Source organism: Zeus faber, assembly GCF_960531495.2.
Source record: "Zeus faber genome assembly, chromosome: 10".
Lineage (NCBI taxonomy): Eukaryota > Metazoa > Chordata > Actinopteri > Zeiformes > Zeidae > Zeus > Zeus faber.
This window is the reverse complement of record NC_137199.1, coordinates 32,682,962-32,709,641: the sequence shown is the minus strand read 5'-3', so window position 1 is coordinate 32,709,641 and position 26,680 is coordinate 32,682,962. Positions and strand designations below refer to the sequence as shown.

The window sequence follows — 26,680 nt, the reverse complement described above, 5'->3', positions numbered from 1 at the left end:
TTTCATTTCATAAAGTGGACTTTTGTAAATCCATGAATCATCAATAAAGTTGAGATATTTTTACGCGTCTTGTTCGCGCGCCCTCCAAATACAAATTCATGTAATTAATAGAATTTAATATAATGATTAATAAAATTATATTTAGTATATAATGGAGTAATAATGAGAGTTAAATGAGGCTCCCTCTCTCTCTCTGTCTCTCTCTCTGTCTCTCTCTGTCTCTCTCTCTGTCTCTCTCTCTGTCTCTCTCTCTCGCCCTATCAGGTGCTCGGTCCACCCACCAGGAAAAAAGCTCCGTGTGACCAGAGTCACACACCACACACACACGCACGCACGCACGCACGCACGCACGCACGCACGCACGCACACACACACACGCACGCACACACACACGCACGCACGCACGCACGCACACCCTGACAGCAGCGGATCCTCAGCTCAGTGCGTGGATCGGCGCAGAGTGGGGACGGACACGCGGGTTTTGGGTTTGCCGCGTCCTGCTGGTTTGTTCAGGAGCGTCCAGTGGATGAGGCGCGGTGCAAGGTGTGTTCCCCACCCCGCAGGAGGAGCCCGGGACCCCGCAGGAGCTTCTCTGGCCGCTGGAGGATTTTGGGTGAATTTTAAAGAATAATAAATATTTTTTTTTCCCACTACTTGGTTTCGCTTTACGCAGATCTCTGGATTTCTGGGGAGGAGCGCACTGATCTGTTGGATATAAATCCATATAAATTGGCCCCACGGAGCGCCTCATGTCACCCTGCAGTGATCCACAGCCGCACTGGGACTCTCAGGATCCTCCGGAGCGCCGCGCGTAAAGTGCGCACTGGAGGCTCCGCGCTCCCAACAGACCCCCGGCTTCCCCAAGCTCTCCAGGATTTCCAAGGTTTCCAGGCTCCCCAGGCCCCTCCGCGGTGGAGGCAGGTGTCTCCCTCCAACATGTCTCTCTTTCCCTCCAGGTTCATCTACCTGTAAGTGTATTCTTACCAACAGAAGTCGCCAAAAACTTCATATTTGTGTATTTGTGTCATCCAGGTGTTTTGACTGACCCCCACCCTCTCTCTTTCCAGGTGTTTACATTTTTTGGTTCTATATTTCCAACTACAGGTATGTTCAGCTCTCTCTCTCTCTCTCTCTCTCTCTCTCTCTCTCTGTGTGTGTGTTTAGATCGTGTTTGCTCTGTGGTCGTTCTCCCCTCTTTCCAGTTCTGGAGGCATCAGAATGGACAGAGTGCTCCATTAAATAATACGCAAGCAAAAATAATTTGGGTTATTTTAAAAATTCTAAATGCATTTTAAATGTAAATGTTTGCAAATTCGAAATGATTGTCCGGAGGAATGAATGGCGTTAAATGCAACGTTGTGCTTCAGTTTGTGTGCTTGACACCAGGAACCTGCAGCAGGAACCTGCAGAGTTCATATGGATTCATGAGGATGTAACTAGTGAAATACAGTTGTTCATTTAATGCATATTATGCATAAAGTTTCTTCAGACTAGATGGAAGTTTGAATTCTGTGTTGAAACATTATGAAACAAGATTGTGAAATAGATGATTCTAAGGTTCCAACTCCTACGCTTCAGCTCTTTAATCTCCCAAACTCAAAATGTCTCCGAGACGATGGAGAGTCTGGATCCAGAGAACCATCTGAAACCATCCGAGACCATCTCCACAGAGCTGCGTTGTAGAGACTCCACTGAGGCTCAGACTCAGTGTGTGTGTGTGTGCGTGTGTGCGTGTGTGCGTGTGTGTGTGTGTGTGTGTGTGTGTGTGTGTGTGTGTGTGTGTGTGTGTGTGTGTGTGTGTGTGTGTGTGTGGAGAGGCCAAACTGTAGCTGCTTGGGTCAAGTGGCCGATGTTTGAAGTATTTCTCACTGCGAGGCTCTGAAGGGGGGAGTGATAAACCATGTGTTGCTGCGTTGCCGTGTTGTTGTGTTGCCGCGTTGTCGCCATGTGCGGCGGCGTGCAGCGTCCAAACGCTCCTCCATGTTTGTTCGGAGATGAAGGAGCTTTGGACGAATCAACGGCCGCTAAGTCTGAAGCTTTGAGGATTTGGATTCCTTACACGAGGCTCTGCAGCCGTCTTAATACGTGACTTTAATATGGAATTAAAAGACAAAAGCTGCTGAACAGCCTGCTCTTTATTGTCCAGTTATTTGTGAATATTACATGTTCTTGCATTGAAAAGTTTCCTGATTGTGTAAAGCCCTGAACTCAGTGGTATCACGCTCATCGCTGGGCGCGAGGTGAACAAGCCGTGGCGGTGATCTGCAGATCAGCTCCGTCGAGCGGCTGTAGCGGCTGCTCCGTCGAGGTGCTCCATCGCAACTTATTTTCCTCCTGCCGCAGAACGCTTTTCTCCGTCTCTCCATCTTAAGATGAGCTTTCTACGTCTCTCTCCAGCTTGTGATTAAGGGAGCCCCTCAGATTAGACAGAAACAACATGTGTTGTGTTCTGGAAGGGTTCTTCATCCCCAACACAGGAATCCACAGCACTCCCTCTAATACAAGTTCAATATGAGATCAATATGAGTCAGGTATGAGTTAAATATCGATAAAATATCAATTAAATATCAGTTGAATATGAGCTGAATATCAGTTTAATGAGTCGAATATCAGTTGAATAACCATTGAATATCAGTCGAATATCAGTCAAATATGAGTTGAATATCAATTGAATATCATTTGAATATTAGTTGAATATCAGTTGAATATGAGTCGAATATCAGTTGAATATTATTTGAATATGAGTTGAATATGAGTTGAATATCAATGGAATATCAGTTGAATATCGGTTGAATATCAATTGAATATGAGATGACTATGAGTCGAATATGAGTCGAATATGAGTCGAATATGAGTCGAATAGTAGTTGAATATTAGTTGAATATCAGTTGAATATCAATTGAATATCAGTTGAATATTAGTTGAATATTAGTTGCATATCAGTTGAATATCAGTTGAATATCAGTTGAATATTAGTTGAATATTAGTTGAATATCAGTTGAGTATCAGTTGAATATCAGTTGAATATTAGTTGAATATTAGTTGAAAATCAGTTGAATATTAGTTGAATATCAGTTGAATATTAGTTGAATATTTGTTGAATATCAGTTGAGTATCAGTTGAATATCAGTTGAATATCAGTTGAATATTAGTTGAATATCAGTTGAATATCAGTTGAATATTAGTTGAATATCAGTTGAATATCAGTTGAATATCAGTTGAATATTAGTTGAATATTAGTTGAATATCAGTTGAATATCAGTTGAATATCAGTTGAATATCAGTTGAATATTAGTTGAATATTAGTTGAATATCAGTTGAATATCAGTTGAATATTAGTTGAATATCAGTTGAATATTAGTTGAATATTAGTTGAATATCAGTTGAATATTAGTTGAATATTAGTTGAATATCAGTTGAACCAGGCTCTCTTCAGGATCTGCTCTCAGATCTTCTGATTTCTCTCCAGGTTTCAGCTTCTTTCTCCTGTAATTTCCCGCCACTTCTCTGAATGCTGTTAATTTGCTGAGGTTAGAACAACAAGGAGTTGGTATGTCATGTGTAATGTGTGTGTAATGTGTGTGTAATGTGTGTGTAATGTGTGTGTAATTAGCCACCTGAGAGCAGCCACATAAAAAGCCATTACTGTGCAATTACTGCGGCGTGCAGCTGTGGAAGCGCATGAGTCTTGGCTTGGAAATGCGGCTGCAGGTCGTCCCAAAGCGCACGTTTCCCGTCCGGTCTCGGCTGCCGGGCGACGCATTTCGATTCCCAGAGGTCCTGGTCAGGTCCGGATCCGGGTCTAGTCCGGGTCCGGGTCCACGACGGTCCTGGATCCAGAGGATCCGGAACTCCATGTTTTCTCTCTGTTCTCTCGCAGTGTTTTCACCGCTGCCTCCTAATTTACGGCGCTCGTCGCCCGCGGGCAGATATTTGTTTGATGTCGGCGGAGCGGGTTGGAGGCTTCAGGTGGATAATTGCCCCCATCCCCCATGCGGCCCCGGGCCCGGGCAACACGCTGCCGTGTCGCTGCGACGCATGCTGCTCTGACACATTACAAGCAGCATTTCGATGGCCTTAGTGAGCTGCGGGCCCATAAAGGAGCTTCATTACTGCTCATAAATGCGACACAGATGAAAGCTGCGACTGAATCAAGCTGCAGGTTTTAGACCCTGAAGCACAACGTGGCGTCCATAAAAGCAGCAGAGAGAGTTCCTATCAACACCTGCGTCATGACGACCTCTCTTTTCTCCCCCTCCATCCCCCTCCCTCTCTCGCCCCCTCTCTCTCCCCCCTCCCAGGAGTCCCAGCAGAGTTCGGCAGATTTTAGGTTCTACATCGAGAACCACACACGGAACCCCGACGACCTGAGTCGGAAGCAGATCCGCATCTACCAGCTGTACAGCCGGACCACTGGGAAGCACGTGCAGATCGTGGGCAAGAAGGTCAACGCCAACGGGGATGATGGCGGCAAGAATGGTACGAGACCCCCTGCACCTCACCCGCTGCCTCCCCCATCACACGCCATCATGCTACGTAGCACACCAAGTTAGCACGGGAGCGTTTTAGAACCATAGCATGAATCAGACAGAATGCCAAAAGTACCAGGATGTTCTACAGCTGATGAAATATTGTAGTATCAAACACGGCTCACTACATTGGCGAGCATATCCCACAATGCATTGTGAGGGTGAGACGAAGGCTATGCAGCGTCGCCATGGCAATGTCCTGACAGGAAGTGGAGCGGCTGTACTAGTATGTAGTAGTATTAGTATATAGTATGTAGTATATATTACTGAGAACGTGATTTCAGACCTCACTGTTCAGAGGAAAGTTGATGGAGACACCTGCTCCGTCTCAGAACTACGTCAGAAGATCTTTGAGATAAGGATCTAAATAAGACGTCATTGGGAAATAAAGATTCCATAAAATGAACCTCGGGGCGTGGCATGAAGCATTCTTCTGTCCTGGATGGTAGTACCTCCAGTAAGATAAGCGGTAACAGGTCTGTCATGATGTTCGGGATGGTTTAGCTCGGCTGTAGAAGCTCCTCACAGTGGAAACACAAAGTCACTGAGCTGCCATGTTGATCCCATGATTATGAAAAGTGTCTGATGGAGAAGATTAGATGTGAACCTTTCTTCAGATAAAGCCACACGACGCTTGGAGTCGGGTGGAAGGATGTAGGTTCAGAGTGAAACAAAAACGAATCTGAGGCAGGACCCATGGAGGTTACTCCCAGGTGTAACGAGTACACAGAGCTCTTCCTGTGGTGTTCGACAGTACTCGTACTTCACAGTACTCGTACTTCATGGTATACTCTTCTCTAGCGTCGCATGTCGCCTGCGTCCTTGCTGCGACCTGTTGCATGGAGCTGAACCTTCCTCTTATTCTTGGAGTTTGAGTGGAAGCAGATCCAACCCCCCCACTATCCATCATGCTCCAGTACCCGGCAGCACCCTGCACCCCGGCTCCCCGCAAGCCAGCACCCTGCACCCCGGCACCTGGCACCCGGCACCCCGGCACCTGGCACCCTGCACCACGGCACCCGGCACCCGGCACCCCGGCACCCGGCACCCGGCACCCCGGCACCCCGCCCCCCGCACCCTGGCACCCCGCAGCCTGGCACCCCGCACCCCTAGCACCTGGCACCCGGGGTGACTCTTGACACTGAACAACTTTGTGCAGAAGGATGAGCCTTGGCCTCGGCCGCAGCTAAGCAGGAAGATGGGCCTCGGTGGTGTCTTTGTGTTGTTTTGGTGAAGCCCAGGGGGGTTGGTTGAGCGGGCGGAGGCGTCCTGAAGCTGCTGCTCCACAGCCAACGCCTCGCACCTGCTTCCGTGCACACTTCCGACTGCACTCTATAGGACTTTGGCGGGTCCTGAGTGTGAGAGAGAATGGCAGTCTGTGGTGAGGTGGATTTAGGTGATGAGCTAAAGAAATGAGGCGGTTTCTTTACGAGGGTCCGGGTGACGACGTTTCTACCAGAGTGACGGGCGAACACAGCTTTTGAAATGGAGAAAGATCCTATTTCGTGTATCTGTTTCATTCCACAAGAAGAAACCTTTCATTTATTAGAGTCCTTCAGGCACCACAAGGACACTTTAGTCTTGAAGAGGTCTGAGGATCTCAGGGCGGAGAGTCCGTATTGAAGATAAGACTTTATCAACCACATAAATATTAATTAATGGGGGAAATTCAGGAAATTGTTTCAGTAAATGCTCAATTTCTTGCATGATGCAGCAGCTTCTATCTGTGTTTATTTATTAATTATTCCTTGCATGTTTTAACTTTTGGGCATTTATTCTCCACTTTTCTGTTGAAGACGAGACAAGGAAGACACCGTCATTATACTGTATATTTCATGGGCTTTATTCAATTCAGTGTTTTTGAGGTGTAGCTGGACCTTCTGCAGCAGGTGGATTCTCTCTGATTTCTCCTCCACCAGTTTGCCCTCCGGTCGTATTTTAAGGGGATGTCTTTCTTTCCCTCCCTCCCTCCCTCCCTCCATTCATCCTCTGTTCCCCGAGCCGCTGAATGGCTTCTGTGTGTTAAACAAATGGATCGTCTTAACTCCTGATTGAGCCAACACAGAGAGGAGGGAACACAAAACCTCCTGCTGTTGTTCCTCAGATCAGACCCCGGTTCAGCCAACCAGGGTCGGCGCACGTGGGGTTAAAATGGAGGCTTTGACGGGTGCGAGAAAAACACCAAAGAGGAAGAACCAGGAGCGTTTTAAGGGTTTGGAAAACGACAGGAAGGAGTCACGCACAAATGAAAGTTGTTTTAACGCTTCACAAATGTTTGTTGTTTGGAGATTTGCAAATTCGCCCAACTCTTATTTTGAAAATCCCGAGCAGACGTCGTCGAGGATGATTCTTATGTTTTTTTACGTGAACGAAACAACTTTGAATTCGTTTTTTCAGAGCAAACAAGGCGTGTCGGCATGGACATTGTTTTATGTTAACCCTTGAGAAAAAAAGTTGAATCCTGTCGCACCGCGTTGCGATGTGACAAACAGACGGATGTTTAAACGGGAGTTAGACGGGACCGGGTGAGCCTGACTCCACCTCCTCTCTGCCTCCACAGCTCTTCTGGTGGTGGAGACGGAGACGTTCGGCAGCCACATCCGCATCAAGGGGAAGGAGAGCGAGCACTACATCTGCATGAACGACAAGGGGAAGATCGTCGGGAGGGTGAGTTCCACCTGTGAACACAGTTCATGTTCCCAACGGAGGAGATGGGGCTTGGAGCGTTTAGAAGCCGCTCTCTGATTGGTCCAGGCCGCACTGTGGTTTGTGTGAACAAAACCCCTTTGATAAGCGGCCGCCATTCCCCCCCTTACGTAAGCTGCCCTGACTCCATCAGTCAATTACACATGATGGTCACTGAGGAGGAAACACACCCAGGTTATATCACAGGGTCGCACCAGGTGCTGCACGTGACACACACCAACACACAACACACACCAACACACAACACATACCAACACTAACACACCAACACACACAACACACCAACACACACAACACACCAACACACACAACACCAACACACACAACACACCAACACACACAACACCAACACACACAACACACCAACACACACAACACCAACACACACCAACACACACACCAACACACACACCAACACACACACCAACACACACACCAACACACACCAACAAACAACACATACCAACACTAACACACCAACACACACAACACACCAACACACACAACACCAACACACACCAACACACCAACACACACACCAACACACACCAACACACCAACACACACACCAACACACACCAACACACCAACACACACTAACACACCAACAAACAACACACACACCAACACACAACACACACACCAACACACACCAACACACACCAACACACAACACATACTGACACAACACACACCAACACACAACACACACACCAACACATAGGACACACCATCACACAAGATACACCAACACACAAGATACACCAACACACACCAACACACAAGATACACCAACACACAAGATACACCAACACACACCAACACACAAGATACACCAACACACAACACACACACCAACACACAACAACACACAAAATACACCAACACACAAGACACACCAACACACACCAACACACACCAACACACACCAACACACAACACACACACCAACACACAACACACACCAACACACACCAACACACAACACATACTGACACAACACACACCAACACACAACACACACACCAACACATAGGACACACCATCACACAAGATACACCAACACACAAGATACACCAACACACACCAATACACAAGATATACCAACACACAAGATACACCAACACACACCAACACACAAGATATACCAACACACAAGATACACCAACACACACCAACACACAAGATACACCAACACACACCAACACAGACCAACACACAACACACACACCAACACACAACACACACCAACACACACTAACACTCCAACACACAACACACACCAACACACACCAACACACAACACATACTGACACACACCAACACACAACACATACTGACACAACACACACCAACACACAACACACACACCAACACATAGGACACACCATCACACAAGATACACCAACACACAAGATACACCAACACACACCAACACACAAGATACACCAACACACAAGATACACCAACACACACCAACACACAAGATACACCAACACACAACACACACACCAACACACAACAACACACAAAATACACCAACACACAAGACACACCAACACACACCAACACACACCAACACACACCAACACACAACACACACACCAACACACAACACACACCAACACACACCAACACACAACACATACTGACACAACACACACCAACACACAACACACACACCAACACATAGGACACACCATCACACAAGATACACCAACACACAAGATACACCAACACACACCAATACACAAGATATACCAACACACAAGATACACCAACACACACCAACACACAAGATATACCAACACACAAGATACACCAACACACACCAACACACAAGATACACCAACACACACCAACACAGACCAACACACAACACACACACCAACACACAACACACACCAACACACACTAACACTCCAACACACAACACACACCAACACACACCAACACACAACACATACTGACACACACCAACACACAACACATACTGACACAACACACACCAACACACAACACACACACCAACACATAGGACACACCATCACACAAGATACACCAACACACAAGATACACCAACACACACCAACACACAAGATACACCAACACACAACACACACACACCAACACACAACAACACACAAGATACACCAACACACAAGATACACCAACACACACCAACACACAAGATACACCAACACACAACACACACACACACACACCAACACACAACAACACACAAGATACACCAACACACACCAACACACAAGATACACCAACACACAACACACACACACACACACCAACACACAACAACACACAAGATACACCAACACACACTACCACACAAGATACACCAACACACACAACACACCAACACACACAACACCAACACACACCAACACACCAACACACCAACACACACCAACACACCAACACACAACACACACACCAACACACAACACACACCAACACACACTAACACTCCAACACACAACACACACCAACACACAACACATACTGACACAACACACACTAACACACAACACACACACCAACACATAGGACACACCATCACACAAGATACACCAACACACAAGATACACCAACACACACCAACACACAAGATTCACCAACACACAAGATACACCAACACACACCAACACACAAGATACACCAACACACAACACACACACACCAACACACAACAACACACAAGATACACCAACACACAAGATACACCAACACACAAGATACACCAACACACACCAACACACACCAACACACACCAACACACAACACACACTAACACTCCAACACACAACACACACCAACACACACCAACACACAACACATACTGAAACAACACACACCAACGCACAACACACACACCAACACATAGGACACACCATCACACAAGATACACCAACACACAAGATACACCAACACACACCAACACACAAGATACACCAACACACAAGATACACCAACACACACCAACACACAAGATACACCATCACACAAGATACACCAACACACAAGATACACCAACACACACCAATACACAAGATATACCAACACACAAGATACACCAACACACACCAACACACAAGATATACCAACACACAAGATACACCAACACACACCAACACACAAGATACACCAACACACACCAACACAGACCAACACACAACACACACACCAACACACAACACACACCAACACACACTAACACTCCAACACACAACACACACCAACACACACCAACACACAACACATACTGACACAACACACACCAACACACAACACACACACCAACACATAGGACACACCATCACACAAGATACACCAACACACAAGATACACCAACACACACCAACACACAAGATACACCAACACACAACACACACACACCAACACACAACAACACACAAGATACACCAACACACAAGATACACCAACACACACCAACACACAAGATACACCCACACACAACACACACACACACACACACCAACACACAACAACACACAAGATACACCAACACACAAGATACACCAACACACACCAACACACAAGATACACCAACACACACCAACACAGACCAACACACAACACACACACCAACACACAACACACACCAACACACACTAACACTCCAACACACAACACACACCAACACACACCAACACACAACACATACTGACACAACACACACCAACACACAACACACACACCAACACATAGGACACACCATCACACAAGATACACCAACACACAAGATACACCAACACACACCAACACACAAGATACACCAACACACAAGATACACCAACACACACCAACACACAAGATACACCAACACACAACACACACACACCAACACACAACAACACACAAGATACACCAACACACAAGATACACCAACACACACCAACACACAAGATACACCCACACACAACACACACACACACACACACCAACACACAACAACACACAAGATACACCAACACACAAGATACACCAACACACACCAACACACAAGATACACCAACACACAACACACACACACACACCAACACACAACAACACACAAGATACACCAACACACACTACCACACAAGATACACCAACACACACAACACACCAACACACACAACACCAACACACACCAACACACCAACACACCAACACACACCAACACACCAACACACAACACACACACCAACACACAACACACACCAACACACACTAACACTCCAACACACAACACACACCAACACACAACACATACTGACACAACACACACTAACACACAACACACACACCAACACATAGGACACACCATCACACAAGATACACCAACACACAAGATACACCAACACACACCAACACACAAGATTCACCAACACACAAGATACACCAACACACACCAACACACAAGATACACCAACACACAACACACACACACCAACACACAACAACACACAAGATACACCAACACACAAGATACACCAACACACACCAACACACACCAACACACACCAACACACAACACACACCAACACACACTAACACTCCAACACACAACACACACCAACACACACCAACACACAACACATACTGAAACAACACACACCAACGCACAACACACACACCAACACATAGGACACACCATCACACAAGATACACCAACACACAAGATACACCAACACACACCAACACACAAGATACACCAACACACAAGATACACCAACACACACCAACACACAAGATACACCAACACACAAGATACACCAACACACACCAACACACAAGATACACCAACACACAACACACACACACCAACACACAAGACACACCAACACACAAGACACAACACACACCAACACACAAGACAGACCAACACACAACACACACCACACAACACACACCAACACACAACACACACCAACATACCAACACACAACACACACCAACACACCAACACACCAACACACAAGACACACCAACACACAAAGAACACAGCACACACCAACAGACAAGACACACCAACACAGACACACCAACACCACCAACACACCAACCCTAACCCTAACCCTAACCCTAACCCTAACCCTAACCTCTAACCCTAACCCTAACCCAAGACACAACACACACCAACACACAACACACACCAACACACAACGCACAAGACACACCAACACACAAGACACAACACACACCAACACACAAGACATACCAACACACAACACACACCACACAACACACACCAACACACAAGACACACCAACACACAACGCACAAGACACACCAACACACAACGCACAAGACACACCAACACACACCAACACACAACACACACCAACACACAACCCACACCAACACAAAAGACACACCAACACACAACATACACAGCACACACAACACACACCAACACACAAGATACACCAACACACAACACACCACACACCACACACAACACACCACACACCACACAACACACACCAACACACACCAACACACAAAACACACAACACACACCAACACACAAGACACAACACACACCAACACACAAGACACACAAACACACACCAACACACAAGACACAACACACACCAACACACAAGACACACCAACACACAACACACCAACACACACCAACACACACCACACACAACACACACCAACACACAACACACACCAACACACACCAACACACACAACACACACCAACACACACAACACACACCAACACACAAGACACAACACACACCAACACACAAGACACAACACACCACACACCACACAACACACACCAACACACACCAACACACAAAACACACAACACACACCAACACACAAGACACAACACACACCAACACACAAGACACACAAACACACACCAACACACAAGACACAACACACACCAACACACAAGACACACCAACACACAACACACCAACACACACCAACACACACCACACACAACACACACCAACACACAACACACACCAACACACACCAACACACACAACACACACCAACACACACAACACACACCAACACACAAGACACAACACACACCAACACACAAGACACAACACACCAACACACACCACACACAATACACACCAACACACAACACACACCAACACACACAACACACCAACACACAAGACACAACACACACCAACACACAAGACAGACCAACACACAACACACACCACGCAACACACAAGATACACCAACACACAACACACCACACACAAGACACACAACACACACCAACACACAAGACACAACACACACCAACGCACAAGACACACCAACACACAAGACACAACACACACCAACACACAAGACATACCAACACACAACACACACCACACAACACACACCAACACACAAGACACACCAACACACAACGCACAAGACACACCAACACACAACGCACAAGACACACCAACACACACCAACACACAACACACACCAACACACAACCCACACCAACACAAAAGACACACCAACACACAACATACACAGCACACACAACACACACCAACACACAAGATACACCAACACACAACACACCACACACCACACACAACACACCACACACCACACAACACACACCAACACACACCAACACACAAGACACACAACACACACCAACACACAAGACACAACACACACCAACACACAAGACACACAAACACACACCAACACACAAGACACAACACACACCAACACACAAGACACACCAACACACAACACACCAACACACACCAACACACACCACACACAACACACACCAACACACAACACACACCAACACACACCAACACACACAACACACACCAACACACACAACACACACCAACACACAAGACACAACACACACCAACACACAAGACACAACACACCAACACACACCACACACAATACACACCAACACACAACACACACCAACACACACAACACACCAACACACAAGACACAACACACACCAACACACAAGACAGACCAACACACAACACACACCACGCAACACACAAGATACACCAACACACAACACACCACACACAAGACACACAACACACACCAACACACAAGACACAACACACACCAACACACAAGACAGACCAACACACAACACACACCACGCAACACACAAGATACACCAACACACAACACACCACACACAACACACAAGACACACCAACACACAAGACACACAACACACACCAACGCACAAGACACACAACACACACCAACACACAAGACGCACAAACACACACCAACACACAAGACACAACACACACCAACACACAAGACACAACACACCAACACACACCAACACACAACGCACAAGACACACCAACACACACCAACACACAACACACACCAACACACAACCCACACCAACACAAAAGACACAACACACACCAACACACAACACACACAACACACAAAAAACACAGCACACAGCAACAGACAAGACACACCAACACACACCAACGCACAAGACACACAACACACACCAAAAAACAAGACACAACACACACCAACACACCAACACACCAACACACAAGACACGCCAACACACACCAACGCACAAGACACACCAACACACACAACACACCAACACACAAGACACAACACACACCAACACACAAGACAGACCAACACACAACACACACCACGCAACACACAAGATACACCAACACACAACACACCACACACAAGACACACAACACACACCAACACACAAGACACAACACACACCAACACACAAGACAGACCAACACACAACACACACCACGCAACACACAAGATACACCAACACACAACACACCACACACAACACACAAGACACACCAACACACAAGACACACAACACACACCAACGCACAAGACACACAACACACACCAACACACAAGACGCACAAACACACACCAACACACAAGACACAACACACCAACACACACCAACACACAACGCACAAGACACACCAACACACACCAACACACAACACACACCAACACACAACCCACACCAACACAAAAGACACAACACACACCAACACACAACACACACAACACACACCAACACACAAGACACACCAACACATACTGACACACCAACACACAAAAAACACAGCACACACCAACAGACAAGACACACACAACACACACCAACACACAAGACACAACACACACCAACACACCAACACACCAACACACAAGACACGCCAACACACACCAACGCACAAGACACACAACACACACCAACACACAAGACACAACACACACCAACACACCAACACACCAACACACAAGACACGCCAACACACAAAGAACACAGCACACACCAACAGACAAGACACACCAACACAGAACACACACCACACACACAACACACAACACACACCACACACACCAACACACACAACACACACCAACACACAAGACACAACACACACCAACACACAAGACACAACACACCAACACACACCACACACAACCCACACCAACACACAACATACACAGCACACACAACACACACCAACACACAAGACACAACACACACCAACACACAAGTCAGACCAACACACAACACACACCACACAACACACACCAACACACAACACACACCAACACACAACACACACCAACACACAACCCACACCAACACAAAAGACACACCAACACACAACATACACAGCACACACAACACACACCAACACACAAGATACACCAACACACAACACACCACACACAACACACAAGACACACCAACACACAAGACACACAACACACACCAACGCACAAGACACACAACACACACCAACACACAAGACGCACAAACACACACCAACATACAAGACACAACACACACCAACACACAAGACACAACACACCAACACACACCAACACACAACGCACAAGACACACCAACACACACCAACACACAACACACACCAACACACAACCCACACCAACACAAAAGACACAACACACACCAACACACAACACACACAACACACACCAACACACAAGACACACCAACACACAAAAAACACAGCACACAACACACACCAACACACAACACACACCAACACACACCAACACACAACACACACCAACACACACAACACACACCAACACACACAACACACACCAACACACACGACACACCAACACACACCAGACACCACACAACACACACCAACACACAACCCACACCAACACAAAAGACACACCAACACACACCAACACACAACACACACCAACACACGAACACACAACACACACCAACACACAAGACACACCAACACACAAGACACACCAACACACAACACACAACACACACCAACACATAAGACACACCTAACCCTAACCATAACCCTAACCCTAACCCAACACACAAAAAACACAGCACACACCAACAGACAAGACACACCAACACACAAGACACACCAACAACAAGGCACACCAACACACAAGACACAACACTCACAACACACATCAACACACAAGACACACCAACACACAAGACACACCAACACACAAGGCACACCAACACACAAGACACAACACTCACAACACACATCAACACACAAGACACACCAACACACAAGACACAATACACACTAACACACAAGACACACCACACACATCAACACACAACACACATCAACACACAACACACACTAACACACAACACACACCAACAAACCAACACACACCACACACATCACACACCACACACACCACACATCAACACACAACACACACTAACACAAACCAACACACCACACACCATCACACCACACACCAACACACAAGACACACCAACACACAACACACCAACACACCACACGCCAACACACCAACACACAACACACCAACACACAACACACCAACACACCACACGCCAACACACCAACACACAACACACCAACACACCACACGCCAACACACCAACACACCACACGCCAACACACCAACACACAACACACCAACACACAACACACCAACACACCACACGCCAACACACCAACACACAACACACCAACACACCACACGCCAACACACCAACACACCAACACACCACACACCACACACCAACACACCAACACACCACACACCAACACACCACACACCACACACCAACACACCAACACACCACACACCAACACACTAACGCACCACACACCAACACACCAACACACCACACACCAACACACTAGTACCTTCATATCTGGAAAGGCTCCTCTTCTTCCTCACGGTGAATGCAGGGTTCCACATTAGAGTTATTGGTTCTTCATTTGTCACTAAATATTGAACTCATCATGTGATCGAATGAGATGATTTTATGCACCCTTTTGCCGGTGACAAAATGTTATGCACGGAAACTGTCGTCGTTTCATGTTCCACTGTTCAGACCCAGCTCTGTGAGCTGAGGACTAAGCTGAAGGTTCTCTCTGAATCTAAAATGCCCCAGACTCTTCTTCCAGAACTACCATGCTGAGCGGCAGATTGAGAGGGTTTCACCTTAGAAGGACCTGGTTACGGTTAGATGAGTATCTGACTTTTAAGCCCCACATGGATGGTCTGGTAACAAAAGCTTTGAATTAAACTGTGTAAAATGGGAGAATGTCCAGTAGAGACGGTTAGAGAGAGTAGAGACTAGAGCAGATACACTGAATCGGATCCCACAATAAAAATCTGCTCAGATTGGATCCGGAGACTAAATCTGATCAAATGGGGTCCGTGGCCTCATGAGGATCAAACTGAGGGTCCTTGATCTGGACAAGTTTTAGAACCCGGTGCTGCTGACGTGACTACTATGAAGTGTACAAGTATCCAGACTTACCTCTGCTCTCTCCACTTCTTTCCTTCCTTCTGTGCAGCCGGATGGACGGAAGCAAGAGTGCGTTTTCGTGGAGGAGTTCCTGGAGAACAACTACACGGCTCTGGTGTCGGCCAAGTATAAGGGCTGGTACCTGGGCTTCAACCGGAAGGGGCGGCCCAAGAAGGGGTCCCGGACCACCCAGACGCAGCAGGAGGTGCACTTCATGAAGCGCCACCCCAAGGGCAAGGTGGACCCGCTGGAGGAGTTCCGCTTCACCACTGTGACCAAGCGGACACGAAGGGCCCGCAGGTTAAAACCCAACCCCAAGAGGAACTGAGGGCACGGGGGACTACACCGAGATGGTTTCCATGGAAATGGTTGTTTGTTTGTCGTTGAAATATCACATCACCTTAAAGACTCTACTCCTGATAAAGAAAGACAAAGTAGAAAAAAAAATCAAAGATGTTTATTTTTTTATTTGGGTGATCTGGTGATCTGTCCGTTATTTATACCTGAGGAGCGTTGGGGTCCCTGGAGCTCCAGGCCCCCGCCGGGCAACGAGCAAAAGGACCTTTCCTTCTTTTCGAAGCGGGAGCTGACGCAACGTTATAAAAATCACCCACGAGGCTTTTATTGGAATACCTGTCGCTTTGTGTTTGAGTTGCCCCTGACAACCAGGATCCCATTCCTTCCACTGGAATGAGACGCCGTGGAGACGAAGCGGCGAGGTGGCGGCCGCAGGTGACCAAGCTGTGGCTCTGAGTGCAATATGCGACCGGTCAACCACGGCCTCCCTCCCTCTCTCCCTCTTTCCCCCTCTCTCTCCTTGTCTCTCTCTTTCTCTCTCTGTCTGTCTCCTTGTCTCTCTCTCTCTCTGTCTCTCTCTCTCTGTCTCTCTCTCTCTCTCTCTCTCTGTCTCTCTCTCTCTCTCTCTATCTCCCTCTTTCTCTCTCCTCCCGCTCCCCCCTCTCTCTGGATGCTAACCTGTGTAGCTCTCCTGGTCGCTGTGCATGGAATGCGCTGCCGTGCGCGGAGCCTCCCTCGCCGTCTCCGTTCGGCTCGACATGCTTTGACTAGTCCGGCTTGTTTAAACACTGCAGCGAAGGAAAGAAAAGAAGAGGAAAAAAAAAAAGGAATTGGAGTTTGATATGATTCATAATTCCACACAGTCTTCCAAGTTCATCACGTCGGGAGATGGATGCTAATCCCCCCCAGCAGATCAATCATCCTGGAGGTGTTTTCGGAGGACGGAGCGCGGCGCTGCCTCCGGCTCGGGGGTCAGGAACCTTCTCTACCTCCTTCTCTCAGCCCCAAACACGTTTTACCAAAACCATCTCACGACAAAGTCCGTCTTCATTTCATTCACTTACAATGAAGGAAATCAGGAGGGTTCTGACCAGAGTGCATCATGGGTAGTTTGGACCATTTGGACGCCCCCCCCCCCCCCCCCCCCCAGCGGACAGCCCACTCCCCCTCCCACAGGGTTTTTCTACTCGTTGCTACTAACAACAGACACATTTATGTTATGTTTTCTTTTTTTTTTTAAACAAATGTAAGCAAAAAATAATTTTATGACTATTATTAAGATATTTATTGCCTCCTTTTGTAAATACAATGTGATGAGTTTTATTTGGCCTCTGTTAATAAAATGAGGACTATATTTAAAAAAAATACAATAAAAAGAGCGTTATTTTATGTCTTTACTCGTGTGTGGCAGAAAGAGACTTATCTCCCGACGCACTGGAATTTTATGATGTGCAGAAATGACGGCGAGCCAAATATCATCCTGCCGAGAAGAGTAATGATGCAGGTAGCAATTGGTTGGACAAGCGAGTACATTCCCTCCTGCGCATACTGCCAAGGTATGCATTTTTATATACAAACCCTCAGTGAGAGCACTGCTTTTAAGGTCAGTTGGTTTTAAATCCACTAAGACCCACAGCGTCGCACCGCTCTATTTATATCTGCGACAGAAAAGTCAGTGAACGCCGCCATTTAGTTTTAAGGTGGAAATGATCTGATTAAAATGTTTATATCGGGAATAAATACATCTGCGGACAAAGTCAAAGTTACAAGACAATTATCTTGATCAGTATATTATGAACTCACTTCCCTTGAATGAAGCCGTTTTTTTCAGGTGGAAACACTGAAATAAATGGAAAGTATTGCGTACCATGTTCCCTTAAACAAAGCTTCAGGCCGTGCTGGAGGAGCAGCGATGCGTCCCAGTCATGGGGTGCGATCTGAATCCCCTGGAAAACACAGAGACACTTTAATTTACATGTTCCGACGCCCCGTCCCGGCAAACGCATATATATTTCAGGCATTTCTCTCCTAAAAAAGGGCCAAAGGAATGCAGGGAAGTGCGTCTCATAATGCTGCGCTGGAATGGTGTTTACAGTAACCGTCAGACTGAAAGATGGCAGTTTTGAGGAGCGAAAAAAAACCTTTTGTTGAAATTCCTGGCAATGCTATCGGCCCCCCCACGCTGCAGCACGACCAGTGAGACACCTCCAGACCCCCAGACCCCCAGACCTACAGACCCACAGACCTCCAGACCCCCAGACCTCCAAACCTCCAGACCTCCAAACCTCCAGACCTCCAAACCTCCAGACCCCTAGACCTCCACACCTCCAGACCAACAGACGTCCAGACCTCCACACCTCCAGACCTTCAGACCTACAGACCTCCATACCTCCAGATCCCCAGACCTCCAGACCAACAGACCTCCAGACCTCCAGCATGCATCACACCAGTCAAGCGATGAAAGGCGAGTTGAAAGACAACAGAACAAGCCCCAAAGCTTTGGGAACCCTGTGGCTCAGTCCTTGACAACTTGACCAGCTTCTTGTCTTTGAGTCTTCACATTCCTTCTTTCTTCCAGAACTCATCTGTTTCTAAAATATTCTTCATCCTCCTTGCATGTGGGTCATGCTTCAGGCTCTGATGCAGATTTCCAAAGATCTTCAGTCTGGGAACTGCAGTGGCCGTTCCAGAACCTTCTGGCCCTTCCTGTCCTTCTTCATTCTTGATTTTGAGGTTTTCCTCAGGGTCTGGACTGGTTCTCCAACATCGTTCTCCAACATCGTTCTCTACAATCTCTTGGTATTTGATGGCATTTAACCCCAAAGCATCATGGATCCATCCCATTCTTGACAGGTGGCGAGGTGTTCTTCATTTACAGGTGCTTCTCCCTTTTTTCTCCTTTCTTTGGTTGTCGCCAAAAAGTTCATTTTTGATTTGTGCCAAAGTTCATTGTTCCAAGATGGTTCTTCATTTTGAGTTGATGCCATAGGAAAACAATCCTTCTGGAATCTCTGCCAGGAAAGTCTTTGTTCCGTCCATCCATCCATCCATCCATCCATCCATCCATCCATCTATCCATCCATCCATCCATCCATCCATCCATCCATCCATCCATCCATCCATCCATAATCCATCCATCCATTATCCATCCATCCATCCATCCATCCATCCATCCATCCATCCAGCCTTCCATCCATCCATTGAGCCATCCATCACCCACCCATCATCCATCCATCCACCCACCCATCCATCCATCCACCAGTCCGTTCGTCTGGAATCTTCCTTGCTCTTCCAGACCTCGGCTTGAAATCAACGCTTCCATTTCTCCCTCATGTTCTGATGATGTGTTTGTTTCCTTCTCCTCGTTGGGGGAAGACAAGTGTCTCTGTTCTTCTCTTTAGAGGAACCATGAAGAACAGCCACCGCAGTCTAATGGTATTGAAGGATGGAGAGATATCCAAATAAAAACTAAAACCTGGAACTACATTCACTTGATGCTGATGTCCAAAACCAGTCAATCATCTTCGTCTGGGCTTCAGGAATCATCTTCTTTAAAGAGACAATGGCCTCCCACAGACTCCTCTCCTTTTTTGTATTCTGTAGAAATTGCAAAAAATAATAAATACATAATAAATAATATATATATAATAATATATAAATAATATTATATATATATATATATATATATAGTAAAATCACCCTGCTTTACATTTTGAAGAATGGTGTTATGTTTGCGTAGCAGGCTTGAGACAAATAATCAGGCTGGTAATAAGTAATAACAATAATGAGGGGGGGGCTCTACTCTGCGGTTCTCTCATCTGGAAAACAAACTCACACATGAAGAAAACTCTCGCAGCCGAGTCGCCCAGATCAGACCCGCGGGCGCTGATCTGGGCGTGAAGCTGAGCTGGCGCTGTGGGAGCCACGCCCCGTCGCCTGCCACAGTTTGACTTTGTATTGTTTTATCTGAGAGGTCGGCTCAGCTTCCTTCCCTTTGCTGCATTTTGACCCGTGGAGGCCAGAGCTTTACCCTCCTCTTCAACCTCTTCATCTGTTCTTCATCTCATTCTCTCCATCTCCTCACTTCCCTTGAAAAGGTTTGGGGAGAATTTGGACCAACAGTTTCCTCCAACACACAGTTTAACAAGTGTTTTTCTGGGTATTTGTACTTTTGTTTGGGAGTCTTTCTTCCACCACTGCAGATTGATATGAATGAAGGCTTCTGCAGTCGGCACCTGGCGCTTTGCACCGAGACAGGGCTGAAAGTTGTGTAAAGAGCCGAGGAATTCAATCAATGCAACTTTCGCAACCCTCCAAATTTTATTTATGCGAGCGAGGAGCTTTCCTTTCTCCCGTTCACATACTTCAGACTCGACCGAGCGAATCCGGCCGCGAGGACGTTCAAACCTCGACCGAGTCGCCCGAGTCGCACCGAGGGGAAGACGTTTAGCATAAGCCTCCCGCCGAGCCTTTCTCCCAGCGACCTTTGATCAGTGGAGGCTGCACCGACTTGGAGTTGGACCAATAACTCCCAAATGAAACACAGAATTCCCTTTTCACAGCGGCCGGCCCCGTCTCCGGGAGGTGGAATCTCCCAGGACTCCTGGCTTTTATTCTATTATTAGAAAGCCTGAGACGCTGTCTGCTGGATACTGTACGACCCCAAAGCATGTGTCAATACGGAGCAACAACACTGTGGTTGTCCGTGAGTTTAGACTTATTTCACTGGAACAACCAAAAGTGCTCCTTTGGCTCGCGGATCAGCAACCACACACTTAACAATTAGCCCCGTCAACAGAAATGTGCTCCGTCTCTGTCGGAGACAGAAAACAACCTTTGCCTTGAATGGAGAAAACAAAACCCAGAGGCCAAAACAAACAGAGCCGGAGCTGCAGAAAAACGCCAGTCGTCACCTGCGTTTTCTCATCCGAGCTGAAGCCGTGAGCCCTGCCGGTGTCTGAACGCCGCCACCGCACCCTGCAGCCCAGCAGCCCAGAGCCCAGCAGCCCAGCAGCCCAGCAGCCCAGCAGCCTGCAGCCCAGCAGCCTGCAGCCCAGCAGCCTGCAGCCCAGCAGCCGCCCAGGGAATCCACAGCGGGCGGAGCACCGGGAACCCCGCTGCAGAGCCGTGTTTTCACAGGATTAGTAAAACGCTTACTGCACCGTGCACGGCCAGACCTGGTCTGCTGCAGAGCTGGCAACACTTCCAGGGAATCAAGGACGGAAAAGTCCAAAAGAGTCTTTTTAGAAAGTTATTCTACGAAATCCAGTGAGCTAAAAATACTTCTGTTAATCTTCTGTAAATCTGTTTATTAGAAATACTAAGTCAGACATGCTCTGAAATACATTCTAATCACTAAGGTATGAATGACCCATTTGTTTAAACAGTGCTTCACTATTTATTTTTAAGTTTTCGCCGTAAACCTCAGAACAAGTTCATTATATTATATTTCATATATATTTATATAGTAGTAATTATATAAACAATATTGAAATAATAATTGAACAAACATTAATAGTAATGTTAGTAGTTATTTATAATATATATATATATATACGCACATACACACACACACACACACACAAACACAAGCTTGAACACGTACTCACGTACGTACATGCACAACGAGGACACACACAAAACCAAGTTCATACACACTGGAGCACATTGTCTCTCTCACACACTCAAACACACACACACACACACACACACACACACACACTGGCAGCTGCCAGGTGACACAGTTCGTTAACCTCTGCGTCTCGTATTCTTCTTTGTCTTGAGAAATGAGATGAGCCTTTGTTGAGCTCCGACCTCTTTCAGTTGGGGCTGTAATTAGTGCTTAGCGCGGGGCCGACTTTCTCACAGGGCTACGACACAATTAATCAGCATTTTCCCATCAGGCCAAAGCTGTTTGATTCCACCAGGGCCGGAGCTGTGACGCCTTTATTTTCATCATTAAAGCACTCGGAGGGTTTGGAAGAGTTAGCGACGAATTGAAGGAGGTGACAAAATGATTTATCAAATCTACGTTCAGTTTCGAGAAAGCAGAGGTGGGAGGCTGCCATTCCAGAGGGATGACAATTCAGCGTTAGTGCTTTAAGCTTTAAGGCACCAACACGCCCGGTGCACCTCCACCTCCACCTCCACCGTTGTTCAGGGATCATGGGGATATTCCAGCTTGGTCTGCATGTGTTTGGTAGCTCGGGTGCGTCTTGTCTCCTCTTCTCTTGGGGATTTTCACGGACAGGATATCGAGGCGTGGTCGACCGAGCAGCTGCCCCAAGCAGAGGAGTTTAGCGGAAGAGGGGGCGTGAGATGGACGGAGGTGGGAGGTGCGGTGATGCCACACGTGTCGTCGCCGTGAAGACCGAAGGCTGTGATCTCCAGTTTATCTTCGTTCCGACCGTCACCTGTCGTGGGCGGTGGGACCCGAGCAGCCGGGCCCTGGGCAGGCGTGGCTTGGCCCCTCCTTTGAGAGGGTCCGGTTGAGGTGGTTCCTCTGGTAAGGAGGCCCCCTGGTGGTGTTCTGGACCAATTTGGGAGGAGACCGCGGGCTGGACCCAGGGGCCGCTGGACGTATCTCTCAGTTGCCATGGGAACGCCTCAGAATCCCCCAGGATAAGATGGAGGAAGCCGTCTGGAGCGCTCTGCCAAACCGCTGCCTCCGCGACCCGGACGCTAATAAGCGGCGAAGTGTATTTCTATTATTTATTATATGTCTTTTTTGTGATTACAAACTTACTGACCGGTCATGATCTGGTTAACCCCACCCATCTGGTGCACTGAGGTGAATAAATCAAACACCCATACTTATTTCCCAAAGGGTCAGCTTCAATGCTTTAATTTTTATCTTTCATGACATAAGATCTGTTTGTTTGGGGATAATTATTGACATCAAGATGACTTTAGTCACGGAATAAACAAGTTAAAACACATTTAATTCAGCCTCTTTTTGCTCTTTAATTATCGTACTTTTCATCTCACATTCTCTTTGATTCTGCGTTTGTATGTATTTACGTCCATCACTGACTAGTGGTTAGAACGCTGAGTTCTTCTAAATCTTTCCAAAAGGTGGTGGAAGAGGTGGTGACAGAAGTTAAGATCAGCTTCTATTAAGACTCACAACGTGTGTTGTTATCTTTCTCTTCTCTTTCCTCTTTGGTGGAATCTTATAATATGGGGCTTTTCTTTTATCGTAACTGGCACTGTGGCCAAACGTGCTGTTGTTCACAAAGTCACCAGAGCAGCTGAACGGTGGATACTGGACTCTGATTGGCTGGAACCGTGTGTCTTATTTTCAGACAACCACAGGGCCCGGGTGCAGGGGCCAGCGTTTCCAAATCAAAGCTTGAGCCGAAAACTCGCCGCGAAGGCCCGACTCAGACCCCTCTGTGCCAAGTTTGCATGGTCTCCACCAAAGACATGCACGTCAGGTTCACGCTCCTGCCGATGCCCTTGAGCAAGGCATTGGCTCTAGAAGTGGAGTTGGTCCCTGAATTTCTCCACAGGGATTAATAAAGTTCTTCCTCTTCTTCTTGGAGTCAGAGGTGAAGCCTCCATCCCTCCATCAGTGTCTCCTTCTGGTCTCCATCAGTCAGACCTGCAGGAGGAAGCTCCTGAGAGCAAATGGTGAAGACCCTCATGAGCGTCCAGCCATGGGCGTCATTCAAGCCAAAATTCCGGGGCTCAAAATTAGAGCTGTTGCATCATGGCAACATGGTGGCGCACGTCGTTATACCAGTGAACAGTGTTCCCTTTGTATAGATTAGTATTTATTTCAACAGTCTGACGTGGTTTACAACAAGTTTTAAAGCCCAAAGTCACATATTAGAAGCGAACTTGGCAACTCTGGTGCATACCTGTTGTTGCAAACTTTCGGAAGAAACTGATACCATAGGGAAAGGCGGTGTGTCACTTTGACATTATTAGAAGAATGTGTTTGACTCATGATATAAAATGATCATAACTACTTATTTTAATAGTAATCTTCTTCTTCTTCTTCTTCTTCTTCTTCTTCTTCTTCTTCTTCGTCTTTTCTTTTTGCTGCTCCCGTTAGTGGTGGCCACAGCAGATCATCTGCCTCCAATACCTTGTGTTCTGCGCATCTTCCTCCCTCAGCACCTCCATCAAGCTTCTCCTCGGCTTCCTCTTTTCCTCTTGCCTGGCAGCTCCACCCTCAGCCTCCTCCTCCCAATGTAACTCTCATCTCTCCTCCACACGTGTCCAAACCATCTCAATCTGGCCTCTCTCACTTTTCCACCAAACTGTCCAA

General features: G+C 47.0%; 1 protein-coding gene across 1 annotated transcript; it reads left to right on the top strand.

The window, feature by feature from the left end:
* Window positions 1-936: 936 nt before the first annotated feature.
* Window positions 937-18,436, top strand: fgf24 (fibroblast growth factor 24; the record flags this gene model as incomplete). Its single annotated transcript, XM_080008083.1, has 5 exons — window positions 937-968; window positions 1,068-1,104; window positions 4,302-4,479; window positions 7,090-7,196; window positions 18,158-18,436. 5 exons carry the CDS (start codon window positions 937-939, stop codon window positions 18,434-18,436), a joined length of 633 nt encoding a protein of 210 aa, XP_079864209.1.
* Window positions 18,437-26,680: the final 8,244 nt, after the last annotated feature.